We start from the raw sequence: 27054 nt of genomic DNA, 5'->3' as shown, positions 1-27054 counted from the left end.
ATCACCACACAGATTGATAGAGAACAATTTTATTGCCCTCCAAATTTTCCTTGTTTCCCCTATTCTAGACAGTTTTCCTTCAGAGGTAACCACTATTCTGGCCTCTATGATTCAGTGTGATACATTTAAAGAGCTGAACAGAGTTCAGTGAAACAGATGTAGGGAGCAAGGGGGATAGTAGAGAGGAGATGAGCGTGCAGAGGTAGGCAGGTGGTGGATCACAGAGAGTCTTTAGGACCTGGTTCAAGATTTGGACTTTTGGCCTGAGTGAAATGAATAGCTGTTGAAGATCTTCGCAGAGGTAACATGATTGGATTCACATTTTAACAGCTGTACTAATCAGAGGGCATTAAGAGTAGAAATAAAGGAACCAGTTAGGAGGTTAATGTAATATTCTAGGGAAAATATAATTATGGCATAGACCAAGGAATAGCATAAAGATGGAGAAAAATCAACAGATTTAAGATGTAATTTGAAGTTTGAATGTTTGAACACTCAAACATTTGTTAAAATGAACTCATTATTTTAATAAGAGCATCATGTAAAAATTATAGTTGCATTTGAACAGCTAATGTTGTTGAAAGCTAATAGAGATATTCTCCCAATTTTAAGTGGTATTTATTATTTTCTGTGTTGGCACAGTATACTTCATCTGTGCGATATCATTTTATTTTCCACCTACATAGGGAATATTGCTTGGAGTTTTCCATACTAAGCAGCCTAATATTAGCCTTTTGGCCATGAAAAAGATTTTCCATCTTTCTATCTTTTGCTATGAAAAATTTTTTTCTTTTTTGTATTGAGTTTAAAATCATAATCAAATATAGAAATTTCCATTTTGATTGATTTGAATCCTCAAAATATGACTCACTTTAGCAACAAAAAGCCAGGATGCAGAACACTCCAAAGAAATATGCTGTTGAACACTTTTACCCATAGATTAGAACTGATATATTTAAGCAAATTAACTTTATGCCAAAAAGTCATGAATGACATTTACATATTACTTAGATCATTTACCAAAAAATATCTTATTTTGCTTGTTTTTCCTTTTTTGAACAGTCAAGGTGATTTCTCCAAACAGCCTAATCCATTTTTATTTGTTTGTTTTCACACTTTGAAAACCAGATGTATGTTTCAGATTCTTTATCTCAGTGGTAAAAAATAAGAGTGTTAAAAAGTGGTAAGCTTACTGTATTAATTTCCTAAGTTTGCTGTAACAATGTGGCATAAACAGAGTGACTTCAAACAACAGAAATTTATTTTCTCGCAATTCCAGAGGCTGGAAGTTCAAAATCAAGGTATCAGTAGGACTAAACTCCATCTGAGACTCTGGACAGAATCCTTCCTGGCCTCTTCCCAGTTTCTGGTGGTTTGCTGGCAGTCTTTGCTGTTCCTTGGCTTGTAGGTGTGTCACTCCAATTCTCTGTCTTCACATGGCATTCTTCCTGTGTCTCTGTCTCTTCACATGATATTTCTTTTAGAAGAACACCAGTAATATTGGATTAGAGACCCACCCTACTCCAGTATGACCTCATCTAAACTAATTACCACATTCTGAGGTACTGGGGGTTAAGATTCAATGTATCTTTTTCTTTTCTGGAGGGAGGGAAACAATTCAATCTGTAACAGTTACCAAAACCAATAAAACTAAAAGCTTCTGACACTGGGGAATTACCTAGCAACAGCCAAATTCTCCATTTTCTACATATATTTTCCTCATTACATGCAGAAAATAACTAAATAGAGACATGAAAATCTTGTGTGTGTGTGTGTGTGTTTGTGTGTGTGTGCCTGCTCACCTCTATAGACCTGGAATGGATCGCATCACTGATAACTCATGGAATCATGGAAAACTGCAAATTGTGTATTTACATTTTCATGCCTAGTTAATTGCTTTTATTCAGGTATAGTCATCGGCAAATTTTTCTTAGGGTAGACTGCATGTCTGACTGTAATATCAACAGATAAGTTTTCATTCTCTTCCTCTCTAGCATAATTTAATAAAATAAAATGGAATCTGGATGGATGGCTTTTGTTTATACATCCTGGATAAGATGGGTTACAAAACACCAAGTGCTCAGCAATTTGGCTTAGGACGGATTTTAACTGCTTCTTCCTTACACTTGAGAAAATGCTTCATTTGTAGTGAGTCTCACTACTCTAGACAGGTGATCTAAATAATTCAGTTACTCTCTTCTGAATTTCCTCAGTGGCCTAATATTTTCCACTCAATTCTCCAATCATTTTATACTACCCAATCAACATTTAATGCACATCCACTGTGTACCGGGCACAAGGAAACAGAGATGCACTATAATCTCTACACTCAAAGATCTCTCCTGAAATAACTAAATCAAAGACTATTTTTCCTAATACTTTCACGTTGGATTATGGTGTATTCAAGTATAGGAATGAGTTAAACAGACCAAGGGGATGAAGATACCTCAGGGGATGGTAAAGTTATTCTTGGACCCCATGCTGTGCTTTCGTGATTTGTTTGTTTTTTTATATTTTTTATTTCAGCTGAAAGAGACATCAATGTCTACTGTGGGGTCCAGGCCATTACAATGAAGATTAATTTTTGCACAGTACTTTTCTCCGGTTATTCTGAAACAGACCTGGCACTGAACGGAAGGCATGGGGATTCCCACTGCAGGGGGTTCATCAATAACAACACCTTTCCTGCGGTGGTCATTTTCATCATCAATCTCAGCACCTTGGAGGGCTGTGGAAACAATTTAGTGGTAAGATTAGTGTGAAATTGTGTGCTAGGTTTGGGGATCATAACTAAAAAAACTCCCTATTTCATGAAATAATCAGAAGCCCAATCTATCTTTCGAGAAAAAATTCCAATAAAACTGAACAAATAGCTTTCCTTTGCCTGCTTGAGAATTCTGCTTCCAATCATACAATTTCATTTTCCAATAGTGGTTCTGTTTATTGTAGCTGGTGGTTGAGGGGCCTGAGATTAACTGTGCTACTCTAACCAACATTGTTTTGTGTGAGTGACGCTGAGGAATATGTCTCTACAGTTTATCATTAGCTATGTTCCTCATGCTTTTTATGCAAGTATCTTTTATATTCCAGTGAGTTTGGCAATGGATCACTTGGCCTATTGCTTCATAGTGACCTCATTCAGGAAGAAAGATGAAATATAGAATGAGAAACTTAGAATCTTCTAGGTATCATGTTTACCATTGAGTGATCCACACCACTGTTTTGTAAAAGAGGGCTGTTAGCATTTCCAGTGTGAAATTCTTCATCCTGTGGGACCGTCCTTTGAATTTCAAAATGTTATCATACACAGTTTTACCCATGAAATCCCAGGAGCATGCTCTGTCCAGTCATTGTGAAAATCAAAACACCACTTCAAATATTTCCACCTTGAATGAGAACCACTAGTCTACACTACTCATTTATTTATGCATGCAGTGAACACAAAAAATAGAATTGAAAGAGGCATTCACTCTCCTGGGAATTAAAATTAATTGAAGTAAAAATATTGTGATTTGGGGGGTGTTACACTAAAATTCATTTAGCACTATTTTTTCTTTTGCTTGTTTAAATATAGTCTTATTGGTTAATCCTAGCAAAGACAAAAAGAAGATTCAATGAGCATATGACCACTTAGCCCAGTGAAGAAGGAGAGATCAGTTTTTCCTCTTGATAAATTATTGTTTGGGATTAAGGGGAAAAGTTTGATTATTCTAAGGGCAGGGCTTTTAAGACGTGGTGAGAGATAGGAGACAGGAAAAAGAGATTTCTTTGAATCTCCTTTATCTTTTCCCGGAGGGCAGTTAGAATATTGTGCCCATGACCATTTCCAAGTCTACAGCTTGAGTATTGTTGACTCTTTTTATTGAAAACGTTTATTCATCTCTCTGGGTTGTGTGCAGAGAGGTTATGAAGTGGGCCTAAGGGAGAGTGAAGGAGAGTGATGAAGGTTGATTATTACACATCCAAGATTCCGTGTGCAGGGAGGGAGCCCATGTGGAGGACAACAGCACTGCCCCTCCTCCCACGGTCGCCCAAGGCCTCTCCTTCAAGGAGCTTTCTACTCTTGACTTCAGTCTTACCCTGCTGCTGGAAAAACAATTTGGGAGAAATGCCAGACAAAGCCTGTGTGTGTGTGTGTGTGTGTGTGTGTGTGTGTGTGTGTGTGTGTGTGTGTGTCTACGTGTTCGTGTGTGTACCTTCATATATAATTTTTTTTCACAGACAGAATTTGCACGTTTAGCTAGCCAGTCAGGCAAGCAATGTGTAGAGAGGAAGAATCACTTCGTTTTTTATTTTTGTCTTAGATGTCACCACCTTTGGAGTTTGCTCCAAGGATAGTCCTGTATGGGAAAAATTAAGTAGACTACTAAATCATCTGGATTAGAATCAAAATGTTTTCATTCATAATGGTTTTGGTTCTCTTCGTGAGTCAGCTAGATAATTGCTTCAGCTTTGCCCATGTGCTCCTCGGTTCATGTATAAAGTGTATTCTATTGTTGAAAATTAAATGTTACACGTCTCCATAATATCTGCTAAAAATATTAATTGAGCATCATATTGTATTTGACATGGTGGGAGAAGCTCAATTGTATTATGAAGGTCAAGAACATTATTGATTATTCCTGAAATGCTGGTTCTTAAATTTTAGTGGGATTGGAGAAATGAAAGCTAATCAGTCCCAGGAAAATATACACATGGACAATATTTTTATATAAATTCTAGGAGTTCATGATCCCTCTGCAACCCACCTATGAACTATTGTCCTGGAAGGGGATGAGAATCTCCATGTGCCACAGAGGAAGACCCTGAGAAGATCGACCCTAAGAAAATTTGTGACCTTAATTCATTTGTTCAGAATTTATCTCGAGGACCCCAAGATGCTGGTTCACTGAGCTATGCTGAAGGGACAAAGGAAAACAAGACCAGGAGGGTCCCCTGCCCACAAAGAGCTCTGATTATGGATAGGGGTGTGCTGAGTCAGACTGCTCATGCGCTGTGACTGCATGAATAGAAGCTGTGGGGTGTATCAGGAGAAGTTTCCAGGGAAGATGAGATCCAGGGGAGGAGTGGGATATGTCATGGTGAGGAGGGGAGAGTGGAGACAGGAGGAGTATGCACAAAGGCCAGAGCAACAAGGGCCTTGGGGCTGGGACATTATTAACCAAGACTGGGAGCCTGGAGATGTGAAGCTAACATGGAAAACAAGATCAGATTAACAGGGGTCTTTTAGGCCATGCCACGGAATTTGGACTTTACCCATGAGCGTTTTCAAATTACTTGCTGTAGCACAACGAGTGACATATAGTCTCTCTACTTTCTTATTTATGAAATATGAGTATAGTGTCTTTGGTTATATGAAGTTTTATTTAGTTAAAAGACACATATGAGTCAGACAGAGAAAGACAAATATCATATGATATCGCTTATATGTGGAATCTAAAAAAATGCTACAAATGAGCTTATTTACAAAATAGAGTCACAGATGTAGAAAACAAACTTATTGTTACCAGGGGAGAACGGGAGAGATAAATTGGGAGATTGGGGTTGACATATACACACTACTATATATGAAATAGATAACTAATAAGAACCTACTGTATAGCACAGGGAACTCTACTCAATACTCTGTAATGACCTACATGGGAATAGAATCTAAAAAAGAGTGGATATATGTATATGTATAACTGATTCACTTTGCTGTACACCTGAAACTAGCACAACATTGTAAATCAACTCTACTCCAATAAAAACTAATTAAAAAAGAATAAAATCACCCACTTCATGAGAGGAAGAAAAAAAAAGACATATGATCACTTATAAGTAGCATTATATGTGTATAATTTCAAAACCATGCCATGTTACAGTTGCAACAGACCCTAGAAATGATCTGTCTAATGTTTTATTTTGCATATGAAATGCCTAGATTTACATGTAACTATTTAATAACTGAGCTTGATCTACCATTCTAACAGGTATCCACAATTCCTGGAGTCAGTGCTTATGGAAATGCAACTTCAGTACAAATAGGAAATATTTCAGGATATATTGATACTCCAGACCCACCAACAATCATCAGCTACCTACCTGGACTTCTTTACAAATTTAGTTGTAGTTATCCATTGGAATACCTGGTTAATAATACCCAGCTTGCTTCGTAAGTTTCATTTTATTCTTGCTTTCTCATATTGTCTTTTGGTTTGAGTCATTTTTACCCTTGAGGGACTTATAAAGATAGTAGGATTTGTTGAGAATAGCTAAACTCAATCTAATGGAAACCATATAAGGTCTTATCTATCTACTTATCTACCTATCTACCTCTCTATCCATCTGTAAGTGTTATTGTTATGATGCATATCAACAGCTCAGTTTTAATCCCCCCCCCCCAATTAAAATTGGCTCAAACTAATCAGGTGTCTGCCTGGGGTTCTCCTAGCTCCCTTCAGAGCTGCCCAAGAACCCAAGAACCCTGGGTGCTTATGCAGTCCAGAAGGGCCTATCCTGTTTCCAGTGTGTGGAGCATTCGGTCACTGCATTTTTGGGTCCCGTTTGGCTTCATTCTCTGCCGTATCTTTCACTGGTGGACTCTGCTGCCCAGAATCTGAGGTCTCCATGCCTCCTGCTGAGGTGTCACCTGCACAGTTGCTGATGCTTCCCAGGAAAGGTGGTGTCACCCAGAGCCAAAGAGCTTCAGACATGGACTGCGGTCATTGCCTTTTGTTTATAGTCATGTATTCATTCATTACTCCCAAAGCACATACTCCAAGACAGTTATACATCCACGTTACAATATAACCATATGGATTTGTGAAATATTTTTGACAAGATGGGGTGATTGAATAAGATCTTTCCCTCTCCAGTTCTAGGGTTTTCTATCACAAAAGTAGTTATTGTTTAATCTTAGTCACAGGGAACGTGGAGGACACATTTTGCTTCAGGTAAAAAATATTCATAGGTGATTTAATGGCACAATGATGACAAACAACTTGGTCAAAAGCAAGATTTTGATGTGGAAAAAAAGAAAAGAAAGCCCTTGAGTCAAAAGGATACAGGTGCAGAGGGAAGGAGGTCATAGTCTTTCACTCTGCTCCCCTCAACTTTCCCACTGAATACATTCCTGAACTTCAATGCACATGGAAATATATTCATTTATTCAATAAATATCATACACGTACTATGTGCCATGCAATGTTCCAGCAGTGAACAAAGTAAAACAAAGCCCCTGATCTCATGAAACTTCTATTGAAGTGGAATTGATGAAAATGTATTTGCATCAGATTCAGTTTTCTTTGGAATGAGGTTTTTCTGCAAAAGTTTCATGTAAGTAATAAAAAATGTAAAAAAGGTTCCTTTATAAATAAAAAGATCATAAAGAACAGTTTGTCTTTACTTAGTCCCTCTTGCTTTTTGATTATTTATCTGTTCAGTAATTTAAACAGTATGCACACTACAGACCTAGTTAAAAGTATGTCAGGATTACTCAAGAGTTTTTTGCCTTAAATCTAACATTAAGGTATAACTGAAACTTTTAAAATCTCATCAATGCCTTCCTTTTCCTCAATCTGTTTTAGGTCCTCAGCTGCTATTTCTGTGAGGGAGAACAATGGCACATTTGTCAGCACTTTGAACCTGCTCCTTTATAATGTAAGTTGATGGGCGAAGGATGTTATCTTCTCTTTCACTGTTCTGAGGAGCCATTTATGAGAATGGCTTTTATATAAAAATCTACCAAAAGCCACATTAACCTTGTTATACTTTGGTAACATTTATTCATCTTTACCACCATTTTCATATATCTTAGTGATAAAAGTATACTAAAAACTCCATTATTTTCTAGAAGTTGGTATATGATTTAAACTTTATTTTATAAATGTGATTCTGCATAGTTACTCCAAGTGTCTATCTACATTTATACATATATATTTATTTATGTGTGTATATGTGTGTGTGTAGCCATAGTCAGGGTCAAGATTTTGGAAATAATATATTTGTGATAAAAAGATAGGAAAAGTCCAAATGATACTTGACTTGAAGGCACGATGCTTGGTGATGAATGTGTTAATATTTACAATGTGGGTTTTGGCTGTTGTCAATTCTGTCACATCTGAAATAATTGGGGTTGACTGCACAGTATTGTATAAACTTTTGTCATTTAAATATCTACAGTAGCAGCAAAAACGTGAAAAATACATGAATTTCTATTTATAACTCTAACATTAATCTCACAATGATATTTTCATGTTGATTAAAAATTTTTATTCATACATGTTAAATTCCTGATTTAAATATCAATTTTCAATCTATCAACCAACATTTTTCTAAATTATGAATCTGATTTTTACATTATTATTCATGTCATCATGGCACTGAGTTATAATTCATGCAACTGATTTAAAAGTCATTGCATTATACTTTGAATATAATGTGCTATAAATATTGTAGTAGGACATTTTCCAAAGGCATTTAAAAAAATCATGTTTATGTTTATAGTCTGACACCACAGAGTTCTAAACAACAAATTAAAATGTGTTGGAATGGAGATTGCCTTTCTGTCATTTCTGAACTTTCTTCTGCAAGGAGAAGCTGCCAAGATACTTGGTTTTACAATACTCAGCAAATATGGGCCAGCATTCATTCCCAGTATGGCCAGATATTTATTATTGTTGTGAGCAATATTTTTAAATTGGAACCTTTCTGTTAATTTATACGTGTAAGGTCCCTCAGGGAGAATTGCGATGAATGGTTTGGATTCAATCTTATTTGTTATAATTGAGTGAAACAAAGATGGGAATTCCTGATCCTAAAAAAGTGAAAAACATACTCACATGACATTTAAGGATACCACTGTTTTCTGTGAAATTAAACTATTCTTTCAGCAGAAAAGCAGAAAATCAAAATTTAGAAGTGTGGATTTGAGGAGAGCTTTGCTATTAAGCCCTTTCCTTTATCATTAGAGATAGTATCATAGTCCTGTTGCTAACTAGACCTAATCCTTCAAAGAGTTTCTAGAATCTTAACGCCAAATAAAAGTCTGTAATTTGATGATAACCTTAAGATTTTAATTCTATGGTAAAAAGGTAATTGATATCAGAATATAAATGAAATACATAGTGCCAAAATCCTTCTCATTTTTAACCAATTTGCAATGAAAGTATTACTAATGGTTGAATTAATACATTAAAATTTAAAAGTTATTTACTAACCAGTTATTTAATAAAATTCAACCACTTCCCTACAAACTAGTGTTTTAAAAATTAACAGACTTAATTTTTTTAGAGCAGTTTTGGATTTACAGAAAAGTTGACCTAAAATGTACAGAGAGGGGTTGCCTGGTGGCGCAGTGGTTGAGAGTCTGCCTGCCAATGCAGGGAACACGGGTTTGGGCCCTGGTCTGGGAGGATCCCACATGCCCCGGAGCAACTGGGCCCGGGAGCCACAACTACTGAGCCTGCGCGTCTGGAGCTTGTGCTCCGCAACAAGAGAGGCCGCGACAGTGAGAGGCCCGTGCACCGTGGTGAAGAGTGGCCCCTGCTTGCCACAACTAGAGAAAGCCCTCACACAGAAATGAAGACCCAACACAGCGAAAAATTTAAAAAAAAAAAATGTACAGAGAGTTCATATAGACCTCCAGTGCCTGCATACAACTTCCTCTATTATCTGCACCTTGTATTATGGGTCATAGGGCATATTTTTTACAATTGATGAACCAATACTGACATATTATTAAGTAAGGTCCATAGTTTACATTTAGGTTAATACTTCACATTATATATTCTATGGGTTTTGACAAATGTGTATGACATGCGTCCATTATTACTGTATCATACAGGAGAGCTTCACTGCCCCAAACTAGTTTCTTAACATGGCACCATTGTAGTATTTTGCCATCTTACAGGACATTAAAAAACTAGTAATTTATACTGAAAAAAATTTTATATACTTTGACGAATTGATCCCAAACCATATTTATTATTTGTTTGGAACACTAACATTTAGCTACCCAAATGTAATTTTATTGCAGCATTTCAAACTAAGTATTATTTTACAACCATTGGGGGCCATGTTTTCCTATTTTACCTGCAAAGTTTGTGATTTCTAACCCTTAGGAATGATGAAAATTATATTACATACCTACTGCTCTTATTCTATAGTTAGTTACTTGGGAAGGAAAAAGTGCAATTGTTTATTTCTCTGTGTTCTGGGATTCAGTGAATGTACTTAGGAAAATTTTACTTATAATAAATAATGACATTTATTGACTGTGTGATTTTAATATATGGAGTTTACTTCAAGTTGAACTATGACCTTATTTTTACATGGTATAAATAGATCAGTTTTCTCCTCTGTGGAAACTGAAAATGAAGATGACCTTGTGAATTTGAATTGTGCCTAAGTAATAATGTCTTCTGAGCAGATAAAGAAACAGAGTAAATCTAAAACTGGGTTATGGTAATTATGAATTATTTTTAAAGTTGAAGAAAAAAATGTAAAATAAATATAATTGATTTTAGGGACAATATTGTACTAACAGGAGTAAAGGCAACTAAACAAAATAAAATCAAAAGATTACCTTTTAGAAGAATAAATTTGATAAGTCATGATTAAACCACAGCTGAGTCATATCACTTGCAAATGACTTTGTAGTATAATACTTCTAAAAAAAAGTAAGCATTCTTCTGGACAATATTGATGCAAATACAAGATGAAAGAGATGTATAGTTAAGGAAATGTGGATAACTTGGAGAAGTTGGAAAAGGGAGCCAGAAAGATAATGAAATAAAAATACTACCTATCAGAAATAGTTAGAGGAGCTATTATCATTTATCACAGAAATATAGAAAATAAGTACAGCATATAATCCCTCATTTATCAGGCTTTATTTGAGAATGAAATATTCCACATGAATGCAACTTTTTCAAAAGTGAAGCATCCAAATTATTATTGTTTTAATTTTAAAAATTCAATGCAATAGCATTATCTTCAGAGTTACTGAATTTGGGGGAAACAATTTGCTTCCATGCTAAATGATTTGACAGCTTAGATTTTGAGAAGTTTTTTCTTTATTCCACATTTTTTTCTGTTTTTCTTTACTATCAAATTAAATCTGTCACTTCTTAGTTTCTAATTTGCTGCTTTCATCTACTGTAGATTGGGATGTGATGTAAATAAACTCTCCAGAATTGGTCTAAGCTAAGGGTAAAAGGTAGAAATGAAGTCCTAAGACACCCTTCTATAAGTCCTTACCATGTAATCTTGTACAGGAATTCCAGGCCATGCATTTTGGCAACTCAGAGACCATACTGGTCTCTTTTTAGGTTTTTTATTAAATTTTGGTAATTTCAAATTGCCAGATAAGTGACTTTGGGTAAATGAGACACATTATTTAAAGTGTAAAGACTTACATCTCCAATGGCAAAGGACTTAAGCTGAAGCAGATATAATTTAAATAAACTAAATATTAGCCACTAATATAATTTAAATAACTGGAATATGAATTTAAGTAAACTGGATATTGATAGTTGAATATTAGACAAACTAAATACTAACCTCTGACTAGTAACCGTTGCTTTTAATTTAAATACACTGAACATTAATCATCATAAATGGTAAACTATGGACACAAAAAGATTTATGCATGAATTTGTTACTTGGATATGATTTAAGAACAGTTCTGCCAAAAACTAGAGGATTAACTAGGTCCTTTTTGGAGTTGGTTCTGTAAATCGATGTTGATTTGCCCCCTTTTCTTTTATAGGACATTATTGTCTTAAGTAAATGTGCTGTTGGGAAGGCAATGATGGATTAATTGCTTATTTTTTTTCATCATTAGGATTCAACCTACAGCCAGCAGTTAATTATCCCAAGTATAGGATTACCTTTGAAAACCAAAGTATTTGCAGCTGTACAAGCCATTAATCTGGACGGCAGGTATTTTCAAACCCTTATCTTTTGTTGGTTAAAACATTTTGGCTGCCTAAAGCCTCATGAATCATAAAGTTAGCTCATTCACTTAAAAAAAAAATTGCCATTGCCATTCCATTTAGAAATGCTAAACAATGGCTCTTAAAGAAGCAGTTAGAGGGGACTTCCCTTCCCTGGTGGCACAGTGGTTGGGAATCCGCCTGCCAGTGCAGGGGACACAGGTTCGAACCCTAATCCGGGAAGATCCCATGTGCCATGGAGCAACTAAGCCCGTGCGCCACAACTACAGAGCCTGTGCTCTAGATCCCGTGAGCCACAACTACTGAAGCCCACATGCCTAGAGCCCGTGCTCTGCAACAAGAGAAGCCACCACAGTGAGAAGCCCGCGCACAGCAAGGAAGAGTAGCCCCCGCTCGCCGCAAACAGAGAAAGCCCGTGCACAGCAGTGAAGACCCAACGCAGCTAAAATAAATTAATTAATTAAAAGAAAAAAAATGTAGTTAGGGGCATAGGCCTGAGGCCACTCCCCTAGGGATTTTAATACGTCTCCTGCCCTAACCAGATACAGACATTTCACTCTCGCCATCCATGGCTACGCATTTTTGCCAAACATAGCAAGGCTTATGCCATTGCCTCTGACCAGACTCTCTCCACCACCACCCTCTTGCCTCACACACATCCTTCCATTTTATTTCTGCCAGCTCAAATCCTACCCAGTGTTCCTGGCCCTGATCTAGTGCCATCTCTGTCTGATATCTATCCTTATCACTCCAAACAAGAGAGCAGTCAAAATGGGGTGAGATTAATCAAGGGAAAAGACACGTATTTAAAGGAAAAGAAGAATAACAGTGGAACCACACTGTTCTCCCAGTTTCCAAAATGGGAAACTCGACCCTATATTAAGGTGACATAACCTCACCTTAAATGTCCAAAAAACTTCTTAGGAATCCACCCCATCTTATCCTTCAGTTTTCCTTCCCAAGTACCTTGCCTATTATGTCTATTATTCTTCCACCCATGCAGCCACCCTCTGGTCCAGCTGTCAGCATCGCTAACGACCTCCTGCACTCTCTAACACATTCACCCCAAAACATCCCTGCCAGACTGGGGATTGTGACCTTCCTTCATCCTGCTGCTCCTCCCTCAAAAATGTCAGCACCTAAGACTTCTGTCCAGATTTTCCAGTGTCTCCGTGCTGCTCGCATCTCAGCCCTCCCACCTGATGCTCCACATGAACCCAGGACCTTCCTAGTCCCTTCTGGTCTTTCACACCTTTGTTCACATTACTCTTCCCACCTGAATGCCCGCCCACCCACAATTGCCACACCTTCTGAAGCCATAGACCTCAGATTCTCCAAGAGAGGGATGAATTCAAATATTCTGCCTCCTGTCAAACTGTATATCAAATCATGTACTCCAATTTTTGGTTTAGAAGGTAATGCCTATATTTTTTGGTTTGCCTATATGTAAAAATACATATATTTTACATATTTGCCTAAATTAAAAAAAAAAAGAAATGCTAATAAGTAGAAATAACATATTACAAGGGTGCTTCCCTGGTGGAGCAGTGGTTAAGAATCTGCCTGCCGGGGCAGGGGTCGCAGTTTCAAGCCTTGGTCCAAGAAGATCCCACATGCTGTGAAGCAAATGGGCCCGTGCTCCACAACTACTGATCCTGCGCTGTAGAGCCCACGTGCCACAACTACTGAAGCCCGTGCGCCTAGATCCCGTGCTCCTCAGCAAGAGAAGCCACCGCAATGAGAAACCCGCGCACTGCAACAAAGAGGAGCCCCTGATCCCTGGAACTAAAGAAAGCCCGTGTGCAGCAACGAAGACCCAACGCAGCCAAAAATAAATAAATAAATACATAAATTTATCTAAAAAACCCCCAAATTGCAAGGATTAAAGGGTGACACCCACTTTATGTCATTAATTGGAAAATAGCAATTCTTCCCATAAAGAAGGAGGGGTAGTGACTGGAAGAGGGCATGGGGAGAGCTTTTGGGATACCAGAGTGTTCTGTCTTTCATCTGAAAGATGATTAATCAGATGCAGTCATTTTGTGAACACTTATGATTCATGTATTTTCTATGTGTGTTACTATTCAATAAAAGTTTATTAAAAAACTAAAGAACTCTCTCCATAAGAATCTGGGCCAAAATTATATAAAACGATCTCCAGAAACATCTCTGCAAAATAACAAAACCAATCAAGTTTCATTTGACACTTAGAAAATTCAGAATGATCAAAATTGAAAGGAAATTCAAAAGTAAAGATCCACTTCTGCCCTAATAAAAAAATTGTAGCATGTAAATAATGTAAATAGTTTATTTTGGGTTTCTCATATATTATTATTTAAACATTGCATCCTGAAGAGATTAGTACACTCTAGAAATCTGGTTCTACTTTACCTTCTCCCTTTTTGTCTTCTTGGCATTTTTATTCTTGGTTGTATGTGATTCTTGATGTGTGACAGCAATTTGTTGCAGACTTTTAAATACTTTGAGTTTAGGAGAAAATTTTAATAAACAAGAAGTCTCTGCAAATAATATAAAACTATGTTCCCTGGGATAAGATGTTTGTCAATATCTACTTCCCTTGGATTAGTAACTAATATCCAAAAGGAGATTCTGACTCCAGATTATTCTTACCTCTTCCTGCAGATGGAATGTCTTAATGGATTATTGCTACACGACCCCATCAGGGAACCCAAATGATGATATTCGATATGATCTCTTCCTTAGGTAAGTGTCTAAGTCTTGTATTGATAGCAATAACCCTACTATAGATAATTAAAATAGAAAACTAAGTCAGATAAACAAATTATAGGGTACTTTTATAGCTTTTAAATTTAAAGTTTTACATTTTGAACTTTTAATCCTTATATAGTTGGAACTATAAAAGTGGAGAACAATTTTCAACATGAAATGCTGATAAGGCTGTTGTTGAATGACAGTTACAAATAAGTTTGCTCCATCAAAGATGTTTTATTAATGTTTAGGTCATGTGGGAATATTTCACTGTCTTAGGAGAAGCATGGCTAGGGTACTATTGACAATATGAGAAAGGCAGTGAGAGGGTACCATTTTTCCAAAACTAGACTGTCTCATGGTATGTCAAAAGGAGAATAAAATTAAAGTAATGGGCTAGATAATTTAGACCCCAAACTGCTTTTCTTAATTTATCAGTATTTAATATGAAAGTGTAATACAGCCTACCACTCCTTTTTTATCAGAGCCAATAACTTCAACTTCATTCCCCGATAGACAGTGATAGAGTGAATGTAATCTACATTTGGGGAAAGGGGACATTGATCATAAAAACATTCAATCATCTCAGTTCCTTTTCAGCATTTTTATCTGACAGGAGAACAGACTTGAGAGCCAAGCAATGGCTTCTAATCATGCTTATAGAATGCAGTTGGCTCTGATCACTGCCACTTATTGACACATGATGGGAGTAATATGATGGGAAACCAAAAGAATAAGTTTTACTGGCTAATCAATGTTAAGATGATACTCAGAGGGTATGATCAAACTGACACTCATATTCCATTGCTGGAAGTGTTAATTTGGTTAACATTTTGGGGAAAAAATATCAGTGTGTATCAAAAAACCTTAAAAGATTTCATATCCTTTGATTCTACTTTTGTGAAATGGGAAGCATATTCTAAAATATTTATGACTTTCTTGTCTATCAGTGCTATTTAAAATAGTAAAACATGAGAATCGACTGCATGTTCAGCAGTAAGGAAATGGGTAGGTGAATTATGGAGAACCAGTAAGTTGAGAGCTCACACAGACATAATAATCATATAAAATTATTTATAAAATAGAAAAAAATAGTTGGTTCTCTTTTATCTCTTCCCCTTCTGTCTTCTTGATATTTCTATCTTTAGAAATATGTGGTTCTTTAAAATTTAAATGTATTAAAATATGAAATGAAAGAATTAGCATACACGATTGTACAGTTGACCTCATTTATGTAATACATGATAGGAAAGACTATAAGGAAATACATCAAAAGGTTCACCTTTGTTATTTATGCACAGTGAGATTGTGGATCATTTTGTTTTGACATTTTTCTTATTTTCCAAAATTTCTATAATGATTACGTATTGATAATCTAGAATAAGATCATCAGACTTCTGATATGACTATGGCTTCAGCTTAATTCTTTCAGTTTTCTTCTTGGAAACTATAGAGACTGAAATGGATAACTAAAAAAAGTCCCCTATGTGCCATTTTCAGTGAGATAAGGAGGAAAAGCAAACCTAGAAATTCCAAAATATGTGTTAGTGTTGATAAAAGCAGTTAAGATCAAGACAAAACAGAGCAGGAAAAGGCTGGCAGGAAGCAGAGTGGGAAGAAGTGGCAGGAGAAGCAGGGAAGAAAAGTGATTGCTGAGGGGTCCCACTGCCATAGATCCGAGAAACAGTCAGGAGAAATGCATACCTACAAGAACAGAGAATCACAAGTTAACTGAATCAAGAAAAAAGGGTTAAACAAAAAATCCATAAAATGCCAAAGAAAGGGGGAAATCAACATCGAAATGAGGAGGGTGTGGCTCTACCAGATATTACAGTTAATAGAAGCTCTAAAGTTATTAAAAGGGTATGATATTATGTGAGGCTAGACACATAGACAAAAATTTAGAATAGTAAGTTGAAAAATAGATCCAAAACATGGGAATTTACTATATGACAGAGTTTGGTAACATGCAAATCAGTGAGATTGACAGAGGTTTTTAAAAATAGTGCTGGATAGTAGATAATCTTAAGGAAAAAAATAGCATAGGATCTGTACTTCACTCATTATACCATGATAAACTTTAAATAGATTAATTTAAATGTAAAAACTACAGCTTTAAAAGTGATGGAAGAAAGCATGCAAAATATCTTTAGAAATTTGGAGTAAGGAAAATCCTGCTTAGCCCACATACTAGAAGCCATAAAATAAAATATTTAAAATTATGTAAAAATAAAATTTCTGTGTGCAAACACACACACATACACACACACACACACCCACACACACACTCACTGGGAGGAATGTCCAAAGCCAAACAACAAAGTTAAAACAATTTACAACTTATGTAACAAACAAGGAACCACTCTTCCTAAAAACCAAGAATTTATAGGAATCTTAAGGAAAAGGCCAACAGTACAATAAAAATTTGAGCAAAGAACATAAACAATTTTCAGATAAAGAAACACAAATGGCTCTAATAAATATGAAAAATGCACACATCCATTCACACTAAGAAAAAGGTGAATTGATATTATATGGTGATAGTTTATTGTTCCTACCAAATAGGGAATAATCCAGAATTTTATACATATACTTTGTTGATGTAGCTCTGAGGGAAATAAGTATTTTTTATACATTACTGGGGCAGTACAAAATGCAACAATATTTATAGAGGGCGATGTGGCAAAATCTGCTGAATGATCCTACAGATATATAGATAACCCAGCACATGTTCAAAATGATGTATTAAGACTATTCATTATTACTTTGTAAAAATGCAAAAGATTCAAAATAATGCAAGAGTACATAAATAGGACACAGGTTAAATAAACTCTGACGTGTGCATGATGAAATACTGTACAACTGTGGAAAAAGATGAAGGAGGCTCTCTAAATATTGATATGGAAAGATCTCTAAGATACATTGTTAAATTTAAAAAAAGGCAAGGTACAAAATAATATAGAGAGTGTGCTATCATTTGTTTAAGAAGGGGGAAACATTAAGAGTATATTGCTTCTGCTTCTATTTGCATATGCCCTGTGAGGCTGCAGTAACATGTGAGGTCACCATGGGCAGGTTTGTGTGTGGACACGGGAGAGCATGGACAAGGGCAGAGATGTGAGGAGAGACTTTTTACTATATATATTTTATACTGTTTGGATTTTTGAACGATATGAAAGTATAATTCCTCTAAAATTTGATAATAATATTATAATCAGAAACTGGTCTGCTTAAATATTGTGATCTAGGTCACTTACATATCTGTTGAGTTAGTTTATTCTCCTATTAAGTATCAATAACATGACATAATTTTGTTAGCTCTTAATGTAATAGGGTACTCTTAATACTGCAGAAATTAATTTACAAGTCACGGTAGGTTGGTACTTTCCAATAATATCGTTTTCACATTCTCTAACGTGTAGCTGTGACAAAGATCCTCAAACCACCGTCATTGAAAACGGCAGGAGCCAGCAGGGCCGCTTTTCCTTTGAAGTGTTCCGATTTGTGAAACACAAGAATCAGAAAATGTCTACTGTCTTCCTGCACTGTGTTACCAAGCTCTGCAGAGCTGATGACTGCCCCTTCCTTATGCCAGTATGTTTTTAGCAACTTTATTCTGAACTGTTGAATTGATCTAAGCTGAAAGTTATCAAGTGTTAGGAACTAATTTCTACATAGAAAGTGGATATGCATCAGGTCAAATAGTTTGAAGTACAATTTTTTCATTCATCCAGGAAAGATCTATTGAATGCTGCTTTGTGCCAAGCATTATGCTGGTAATACAGAGATGCATGAATGAGTTCTGAATTCAGTTAGCTTATCCTTTAGGATCATGAGATAATCATGGAATAAAATATGACAAAATGTTATGGTGCAAAGGCAGACATATATATGGGCTGTAGTAAAAGGCATTATTCATCATTGTGAGAGAGATGAAACAGGAGAGGCTGGGAGGCTCAGTGGAAGAGATATGACTTTGAAGACAGATGAACCCCAAAGAGGCAAAATCAAGAGTGTAAGAGACACTCCATGCCAAAGGATGGTCAAAGTCACAGACACATGAAACAGAGTAACCAGGGAACTTCCAGTCCTTCAGTAGAGCTATGGAGCAGAGTAGAATATCTAGACAGTAGGCCCCCTAGTGTTACAGCAATATTAACCTGAGAAAAATGCAGTCATGTTTTTTGATTTGAGATAGCTTTAATGTGTTTATATGTGTGCTCTAATTCATGCATTTCTTCACAGTCATTAATTGCTTTAGTCCTAAGTAGCTATATCAGTTGGGGTTAAATGGAGATTCCACATTTCCTTGGCTCTGTGCTGACCAGCATTTCAGGGAAAGATTTATTAAAGCCTTGAGAGAAATAAAGTAGAAAAGTTTGATAAACACAGCTCTTTTTCAGGGGAGCCATTGAGCTATGTAAATTAATGAGGCAATGCACAATTACAATGGGAGGAAATAAGAAATGCGGCCCAAGCCAGGATGAGAAATACTGTAGTAGTTATATGCAAATTAAATAAATGCACAGAAGTAAATGAATAAAATTAAACATGTGGTATCTCTTCTAAGAGAATCTGCTTTCCAAATGGCCATAAAGAAACAATTTTGTGCTGGTGTGGAATTTCATTTATTTTCTTAACTCCTTAGATTTGCGACCACAGAGAAAAGCGAGATGTGGGGAGGAGGACCACCTGGAGCCCCCAGAGCACTTCTGGAAATGCTGTCCTTTCTGCAGGGCCCATCATTACTCGGAGTGGTAAGAGCGCTCCTCCTTTTGTGTGTAGTAATAGACGGTTCCAAAATGGCTTGTTCCTTGGCTTCTAAGGAGAACTCAAAGTGATTCTTAACGAGCACTAATTAACTGTGAGACAAGATAAACTGCTAGACAACTTTAATTTCATGGTAGTTTCCTGTTTATTCAACTTACTAAGGGAAATATTCTTTACCACATTTCCCTTCACACACACACACACACACACACAAGTATATGGTGCTGGACATGTTTCATTTGCCCGTCCGGATCCACTCTGCCCTTCCCAGCCCCTCTCTGACCTTGAATACTGGTCTCTGTGAACTGCATCCCCTGGCTGCCTTGCCAAGTAGTTTCTGGTTGGACTTGGCCAATAGGTGGCACTGTCAGAGGTTGGGTGTGAAGTCCACACAGCTCCCACCAGACAACTCTCTCCATTCAACTACTCTCAAGAGTTCTGGAAACTCTCCCTTTAACCCATAGCCCAGGTAACCTGACTTTCTCTTGTGAATTCCCTCCATCTTTAAAAATAGTCCTATTAAATCTCCTTAAATTGCTAGTTTGAATACCATTTGCTTCCTCCCAGGATCCTGAATTGTAGTAGTATGTAAATACACCCACCAGTGTACTCATTTGTGCTCATGACTCTAATGGACACAATTGTTTATACAATACATTTTCATGTATACAAATATTTGTACATGCATGTCCATACCATACATACACACTCTCCAAAGGGATACTGCTTTACAAGTGTGAACCTGGAGATATCCAGAATCAGTTGAATAAAACAGACATGCATTGTAAACAACACACACTGAGGTCTGAAAAACTGGTTCTAGTTCCAGCTTTTGTCCTAATAAACTGTGGAACTTGGGATTTTCCTCCACTTCTCTGGGCAAACATTTCTTTCTTTATTTTTAAAATAAAGGATTTGAAAAAGTAGCCTTTCAGATTCTTTCTAACTCTATGGTTCTAAATTTGTCTAAAAAGGGAAAGCAGAATTCTGATTTGGACTATATGCTAATAATTTTTCTTTATTTTATAATAACCATAGGCTATTATTATGTTTCAATTAGATTATCTTTACCTTTTCTCCCACGCCTCCTGTCCCACAATGAAAAGAAAGTTTTGTCTGAAAGAGGTGATTAAGCAAAAGTCATTCTGACCTGAAAAATCCAGACAATTGCTTATTCACTCCTTTGTGTTTGTGTACACATATTAGTATTTTTAAAAAAAGCCTAAAAGGCCCTTTAAATAATACAGAAATTTATTAAATATAAAATTTCAAACTTAGTCTGTACTCCCTGAGGGTTTGGTATCTTTTCAATGGTTTGAAAATGACTAGTTTGTGGTTTGTCAGAGGCCCAATCCTTATCTCTATCTAGCTGTCGGAAATAGCTCATAGAATTACACTGCATGGAAACTCAGCTCTTGTGCCAATAATTAGGAATGCTTTTGGGTAGGCACAATAAAAAATATTCTTATTTCTATGAAGCGTATCTGGAGTCAGTTTGCCATAAGAAAAGAACCTTGAAAGTGACATTTCTCTGTCCATGTTGAGTAGATGACTTTTCCTCCTTTTTAACTTCTTTGCTTCCTTCTTACCTGGACGAAATCAAATTTAAATATTACAAATTTTAAATAATTTACTAGTGCAATATAATTTTAAAACAGACCAAAATTATTAAGATCTCCAAATCCCAGTAAAGATTACCAAGGAGCAGTTTCTAATCCTACTGTAGCTCACCAGCTATCCAGGTTTATAGGTTTCTTCCACATCACGTCTAGTCATCCGAAATATATATGTTAAAACCTCAAAGAGCTAATGCTTTTGATAACAATACCTCTGATGTCATGCCTGGATTTCTTCCTTTCCAATTTCGACTTGTTTCCACCTCAAAGATGACATTTGTTTCCCAGCGCACTAAGGTTCTCTCCTAGTCACCTTGGTCTCTCCACCAGTAAAGCCCCCAAAGGATAATGGTTAACCTTCCTTCATTTCTCTCTCACTCTCTGTGGATTTTTTTTTGTAACTTTGATAAATAGCAGTAGGATGGTCCTTATTTTTGGATATCATGATGGCCTCACTGCCTAGAGGACCATGTATAACAATGATTTCATAATACTACTATAAAATCCTTAAAATTTTTTAATTTTAAATTCCATACAAATACAACTCAGAAATCAAGCTATAGTCATTCACAGGAAAATTCTATGTAAATTTAATGTCCAGCTTAATGACCAGGGCTACCTTCTTCTCTTAGTTTTACTTTACTTTTTACCTTAATTCAGCTAGAATTTATCTCTGCAGATCCTATGGCTGATCTTTATTGCTGCAGATCCTATGGCTGATCTTTCATAGACAAGTCCAGTTTCAGGCTTGATTTGCTCTCTTCAAAGCTCTCTGATACTTGGAATTTTTGCTCTGTTTACTCACTGAACCACACCTTCCCCTAGACATCTGGCTTGGATCAAGTTTAATAAGTTGTTAAACCTCAGAACTTCTGTTTTGTTTTGTTTTACTTTAATGAAGTCAAATCCATTGTGGTTATTTTTACCCAACATTGTTAATCCCTTTTTTAGTTGATTTAGGAAAATATTCATTTCCTTAGAATTCAAAATCCTCAAAATTCATGAAATATTCTTATTTTAAGCTCTGAAATGCTAAAACTATTCAGTAGGGAAATGCTTATCATGGGGTACAATCCTGGAAATTTAAAGGTATAATCACTGGAAAATAGTAGTACCTCATTTTTTTTTTTTTACAAAAATTCATATGGAGAAGTTCAAGCCAAACTCTTGTCCAACTAGTGTCGTTGAGTTTCATTGAATAATTCATTCTAGCATATTTATTTAGCCCCTACAGGGATAGCCACTCTGCTAGGAACTGGGAATAAAATAGAGAACAGGTCACAGTCTTTGCCCTTGGGGAATCTTAGAATTCAAATGTAGAGACAGACTATTAACGAACATGACCCAGTGCAGAGTAAAAAGTTTTGAGATTCTCAACCTGAAATATGTGGTTCATTTTACCACATAGGTAAATTGAAGACTTAAAAAAAAATAGTTTGTGCTTAGAAAGGAAAAATATTCATTCTGCATATATCTTTGCACTTATGTTCACCTTTTCCATTTATTTCAGCTACTTACCTGAGAGAAAAGCAGAGAATGACAATTTATCTTCCACTTCTGGCTTTTAAACAGCTGTGGTATTGCTGCTTTCACTTTCCTCCTATGGGTCCTCAGCTAGCTATATGTTTTTTGAAGAGCTCACCAAGTTTAGAATTCCTATCTGTTAGAATTCCATAAGGTTTCTTTTAGTGTACATGTGTATAAGACCAAGTTGGTGTGAGAGAAAACCAGAAGTGTGTGGTGACAAAAAGCTCCTGAAGAATCTCTACCTCCCTTTTCTGACAGTTTTTTGATTTTCTTTTAATTGCAATGATCCTAACTGCAGGATACCAGAAACAGAAGATAACAGATAAATTTATTCTCTCTAAGTTTATTCAGTATCAAGTAAAATTCCAAACAATATTCAAATATTACACACTCTGATTTCAGCCATCTACCAAAGGTAGGATGCTTTCAGTTTTTCAGGGTCCTGGAGCCTGCAGCTGATGTGGCTCATTTGGCATCTTTGTCCCCACACAGAGATTTTGTCCACAGCCAAGTCCTTGTAGATGACAGCTGGGATGTTCTTACAATAGCGCTTTCGTAATGTAAGAGAGGAGTGGATATTCTGACTTCTTTTGTTAACCTGAAATTGTAGAAAATAGTGGGGACATACAATCATAGAACTTTTGCTTAATTTGGGATACATAGGAGGAAACTTTCTATTCTTTAATAGAAACCTTTTTTTTAAGAACAAATAAATGTAATTCCTAAGCAAAGAATAACGTTTAAAAAGGAATTTTATAGCATTATATATTCTCTTCCATGTTCCAGTGAGGCAGCTTGTTTTGGGAAAGGGGCACACAGATCTTTTGGTTGAATTAATCACAGTGCGTACATCCCGTCTATTTCCATGAGAAGCTATTGTCCTTGTAGGATGATATTGATTGGAGGTTAGGATTTTCCTAAGGATGTCTTATAATGAAAATTTGTATTTTTTTTTCTTTTTGTCCTATAGCAATGCACTGCACCATTCTAAAGAATCCTATAAATGAGTGCTCTATTTATTTTGGACAGTATACTTCAGCATCAAACAGCAGAACCATCATTTCTGCCAAGACCCATATGTCTGAACAGAAATGGTATCAGATGTTTTATAAATATCTCACCAGGTTCTCCCATCAATTATTTCAAATACTAATCCTGGAGTTTTATAGTTTGAGATATGTATCTCTTTTACTAAAAATATTTCCACACTTGCTAGTTTATATTATTTTAGAAAAGGGACTCTGAAACTGAGCTTTTACTTAAGCCTATGTTTACTTTATCATGGAGGCTGTGACAGATGGAAGTTTCTTCATCTGTAAAATGGGAGTAGCAATAATATCTAAACCATATGGCAATTATGAGAATTAAATGTGATAACATATGAGACAGCACTTTGTAAACTGTATGAAATTACACACATATTAATTGTAATAGTATTTATACTCCAGAATCAAACAGCCAGCTGCACACATTTTATGGTTCAAATAACAAACACTCACAGGCACATATACACGCATGTATTTAAACACAAATATCCACTCATTGTGTATGCTCAAGGGTTAATTGCTATATGATTACAAAATGAGTAACAAAAACTGGGAAACCAAGTGAATGTGTTCATTGTATCTATTATGTTTGTCAGGAAAAAGTGAAAAATCAATGGCTTCAGTCTTTTACTTAACAGATGCAAATAAAACTGCAACTCAAGTTCAGGAGTGATTTTTCTTTTCATTTAGTTATTAAGTATGAATTTATTTTCTTGGAACTTGATGTTTTTTGCAGATTATAATGGGCAAATTGGCATCACTTAAAATAGAGTGGCACTAAATAATGAATGTTTCTCTATAACAGAATAATAAATGGCAGGTTATAGGGCTTTAAAAAATGTAATAGCTGTTAACAATTACTGCCCCCACTAACCTGACTGGAGAGATAATGATGAAGCAAAGTAAGCAGGAAAGAATACAGCACAGTATGTTTTACGACTTTATTTGTATTCCCAGGGCAGTGGCAGGGTGTGGGCTTGGAGGAATAGATAGATGATGAAATCTTGGACACATGGAACAGGAAATGAGAAAGCAGATGGTTTAGCGGGACTTTCGTTATTGCCTTTCCCAGGGAGCTTGTGGGTGAAGGTGAGGGGACATATAGGTAAAAAGTAATTATAGAATTATAACAGACACAGATAAATATTTGGAGACACAATATTGCTTTTCTTTTTCTTTTCTTGCCCCCAGATGAGACTCCAACCAACAATTCACAGCTTGGTAAGATAATTAACATATATTGAAAATTAAAGTATAATTTTTTTAAATGTTAAGTATTTTTTGGTGATTAGTTACAAAACTGTAATCAGCTAAAAATAATGAGCTCTGGTTTAACAAGCTTGTTATATTTTAAATAACAGTTCACTGAGGATTTCTGAACTCATATGCAACCTGTTGGTCAATTTTTAGAGCATTTTATAGATGACTTTTTTGGCTGCCCGGGGGATACCAGGCCTCTAAACCATACAATCCTTTGGGTATTGAATTGAATTATAGTCAAAAAAATTGTAGCATAATTGTCTCATGCCGTTATTCTATAAGATACTGATGACAGATGCTTTGCAGTTTTAAATTGGGATAAGGTGAGTTAAATCTGATACTGGACCTTCCCACTGTGTGTGTTTATTACTTGCAGGTTCTCCAAACGAACCTCATTTCCAGCTGAACGCCATCACCAGTGCATTGATATCAGGAATGGTCATTCTGGGAGTCATGAGCTTTTCCCTCCTCCTGTGCTTACTGGCCCTTCTACACAGGAAGGCACCCACCAGTTTGGTATTGAACGGCACACGAAACCCAGTCTTTGACTGACTGTCACAGGCCCCTGCTCTCGGGAGAAGGCTTCACTGGCTCTACAGTGACTGCAGTCAGTGTTCCATCTGAATTGAATGCCAGCCAGCATTTGATATTTGTAGGTTTGATAGATTTCAGTGTAGCTTGTTAGCATGACAATAGTGAGAGAATTTTGATAATATTGCTCTTGTCACTTACGTTTGTGGTCAGGCCTGTTTGTATGGCACCCGTGGGTATACTGAAAATAAGCAAACGACATTCAGGACTTAGATCTTACAGGATCCGTCATTATTTCATTTCATTTCAATTTTCTTTTGATTATTGGTTTTATAGATAAAAGGTGACCATAGGAAAAAACATAAATTTGTTGCAATTTTATCCCCTAAGCATTAAAATCCACTGTGATGGCACTTAGATTTGCATATGTGGTCCTGAAATGAAAGCTGCTTTTTGTTTTATTCCAGATAATTGCAGCTTGGGGATAGGTTTTAACTGGAGCAGCCAATTTGGACACCTGAAATTTAATTTCTCATTCTGTGACCTCCTATGTTTTTGGCTGATTTCCGTGTCTGAAAACATTCATTTAGAAAAAAAAAATACAACTCTTGGGTATTGTATCCTAACCTGGAGGGAGCATCCATTTGTGTAGCAAACACTAAAAATAGTCGTTAACCTCTAAAGGATACTGACACTAGGTCGTTATTCATTTGATAGAAGAATCTGTGATCAATTTTCTCCTGGTTCAAGTGAGAACATCAACACGTGTTCCCTCTGCTCCCAAGTAAACCACTCAGCTGCTGCTGCAGCTGTGCTTCCAGACTGCAAAGATTATTCTTAATTCAGGGACCATTACATGGGAAAACAAACAGTAGTTGTGGGAGAGGACATCGTCCCCACACACAAGCATAGCATTCCTATGTGGGTTTTTAAAAACCTAAGTTCCGTTTTTTTCCCTAGAACAAAGAGGAAACAGGTTAAATGTTTTTGCAGAATTTTGTTGGAGTCTCCACGAAAAAAATGTCGCTTTTCTTACAAATTTCTGATGTAGACAAAACATATAGTCTGGAGGAGGCCTACTTTTGCAGGTGTCTCCTTTAAGGTGTCATGATTGCTATGGAAGAAACAGTATTTTCCTCTAATAGTAAACTGCAAGAAGCATTTTATTTTTTTATCAGTTTTGCAAAAAATTTTAAAAAGCCAAGTTTCAAGCCTATATTCTTACCAAAAAATCAAGCTTCCCTTTGTTCAATCTATCTACACAATGGAACAAATAAAACAATTCAATGACAAACACCAGAACCTAGCATGTGCAGCTACTAGAAGTGCTGTTTATAATTGTAGAAATTGCTGTAGAGACTAATTGTTATTCAACATTTGTGACCTATTATTCAGGACTTAATTTTACTATACTACATGCAAATCACTATGCAAGCTTAGATTTGTTTCAAATGAAGTGTCTGTGCTCTGATGTTAATAATTAAATCAATCATCAAATCAAAAAAATACCTTTTCTCCAATTTGCCTGAATAGTTCAGAAGAGAGTATTTATATTATTCTAATTAGCTATATAATTGCCTCAACTTTCTCTTTCAAGGTATAGACACAGTCAGAGGGAAATGGGATCTGAAAAGT

At 36.1% G+C, this 27054-nt stretch overlaps 1 protein-coding gene across 1 annotated transcript in view; it reads left to right on the top strand.

The window, feature by feature from the left end:
- ZPLD1 (zona pellucida like domain containing 1) overlaps positions 1-25440 on the top strand; it is a 38649-nt gene extending 13209 nt beyond the window's left edge. The window contains exons 2-10 of the mRNA XM_007469143.1: positions 2527-2747; positions 5973-6154; positions 7569-7641; positions 11828-11925; positions 14583-14663; positions 18092-18263; positions 19318-19426; positions 24820-24849; positions 25265-25440. Coding sequence (XP_007469205.1) covers positions 2527-2747; positions 5973-6154; positions 7569-7641; positions 11828-11925; positions 14583-14663; positions 18092-18263; positions 19318-19426; positions 24820-24849; positions 25265-25440 — 1142 coding nt within the window. The remainder of the gene's footprint in view (positions 1-2526; positions 2748-5972; positions 6155-7568; positions 7642-11827; positions 11926-14582; positions 14664-18091; positions 18264-19317; positions 19427-24819; positions 24850-25264) is intronic.
- The last annotated feature ends 1614 nt before the right edge of the window (positions 25441-27054 follow it).

The sequence above is a fragment of the Lipotes vexillifer genome, unplaced genomic scaffold (genome assembly GCF_000442215.2).
Source record: "Lipotes vexillifer unplaced genomic scaffold, Lipotes_vexillifer_v1.1 scaffold772, whole genome shotgun sequence".
In the NCBI taxonomy this organism is placed as follows: Eukaryota; Metazoa; Chordata; class Mammalia; order Artiodactyla; family Lipotidae; genus Lipotes; species Lipotes vexillifer.
The sequence above is the reverse complement of the archived record's forward strand: the minus strand, read 5'-3'. Positions and strand labels throughout refer to the sequence as shown.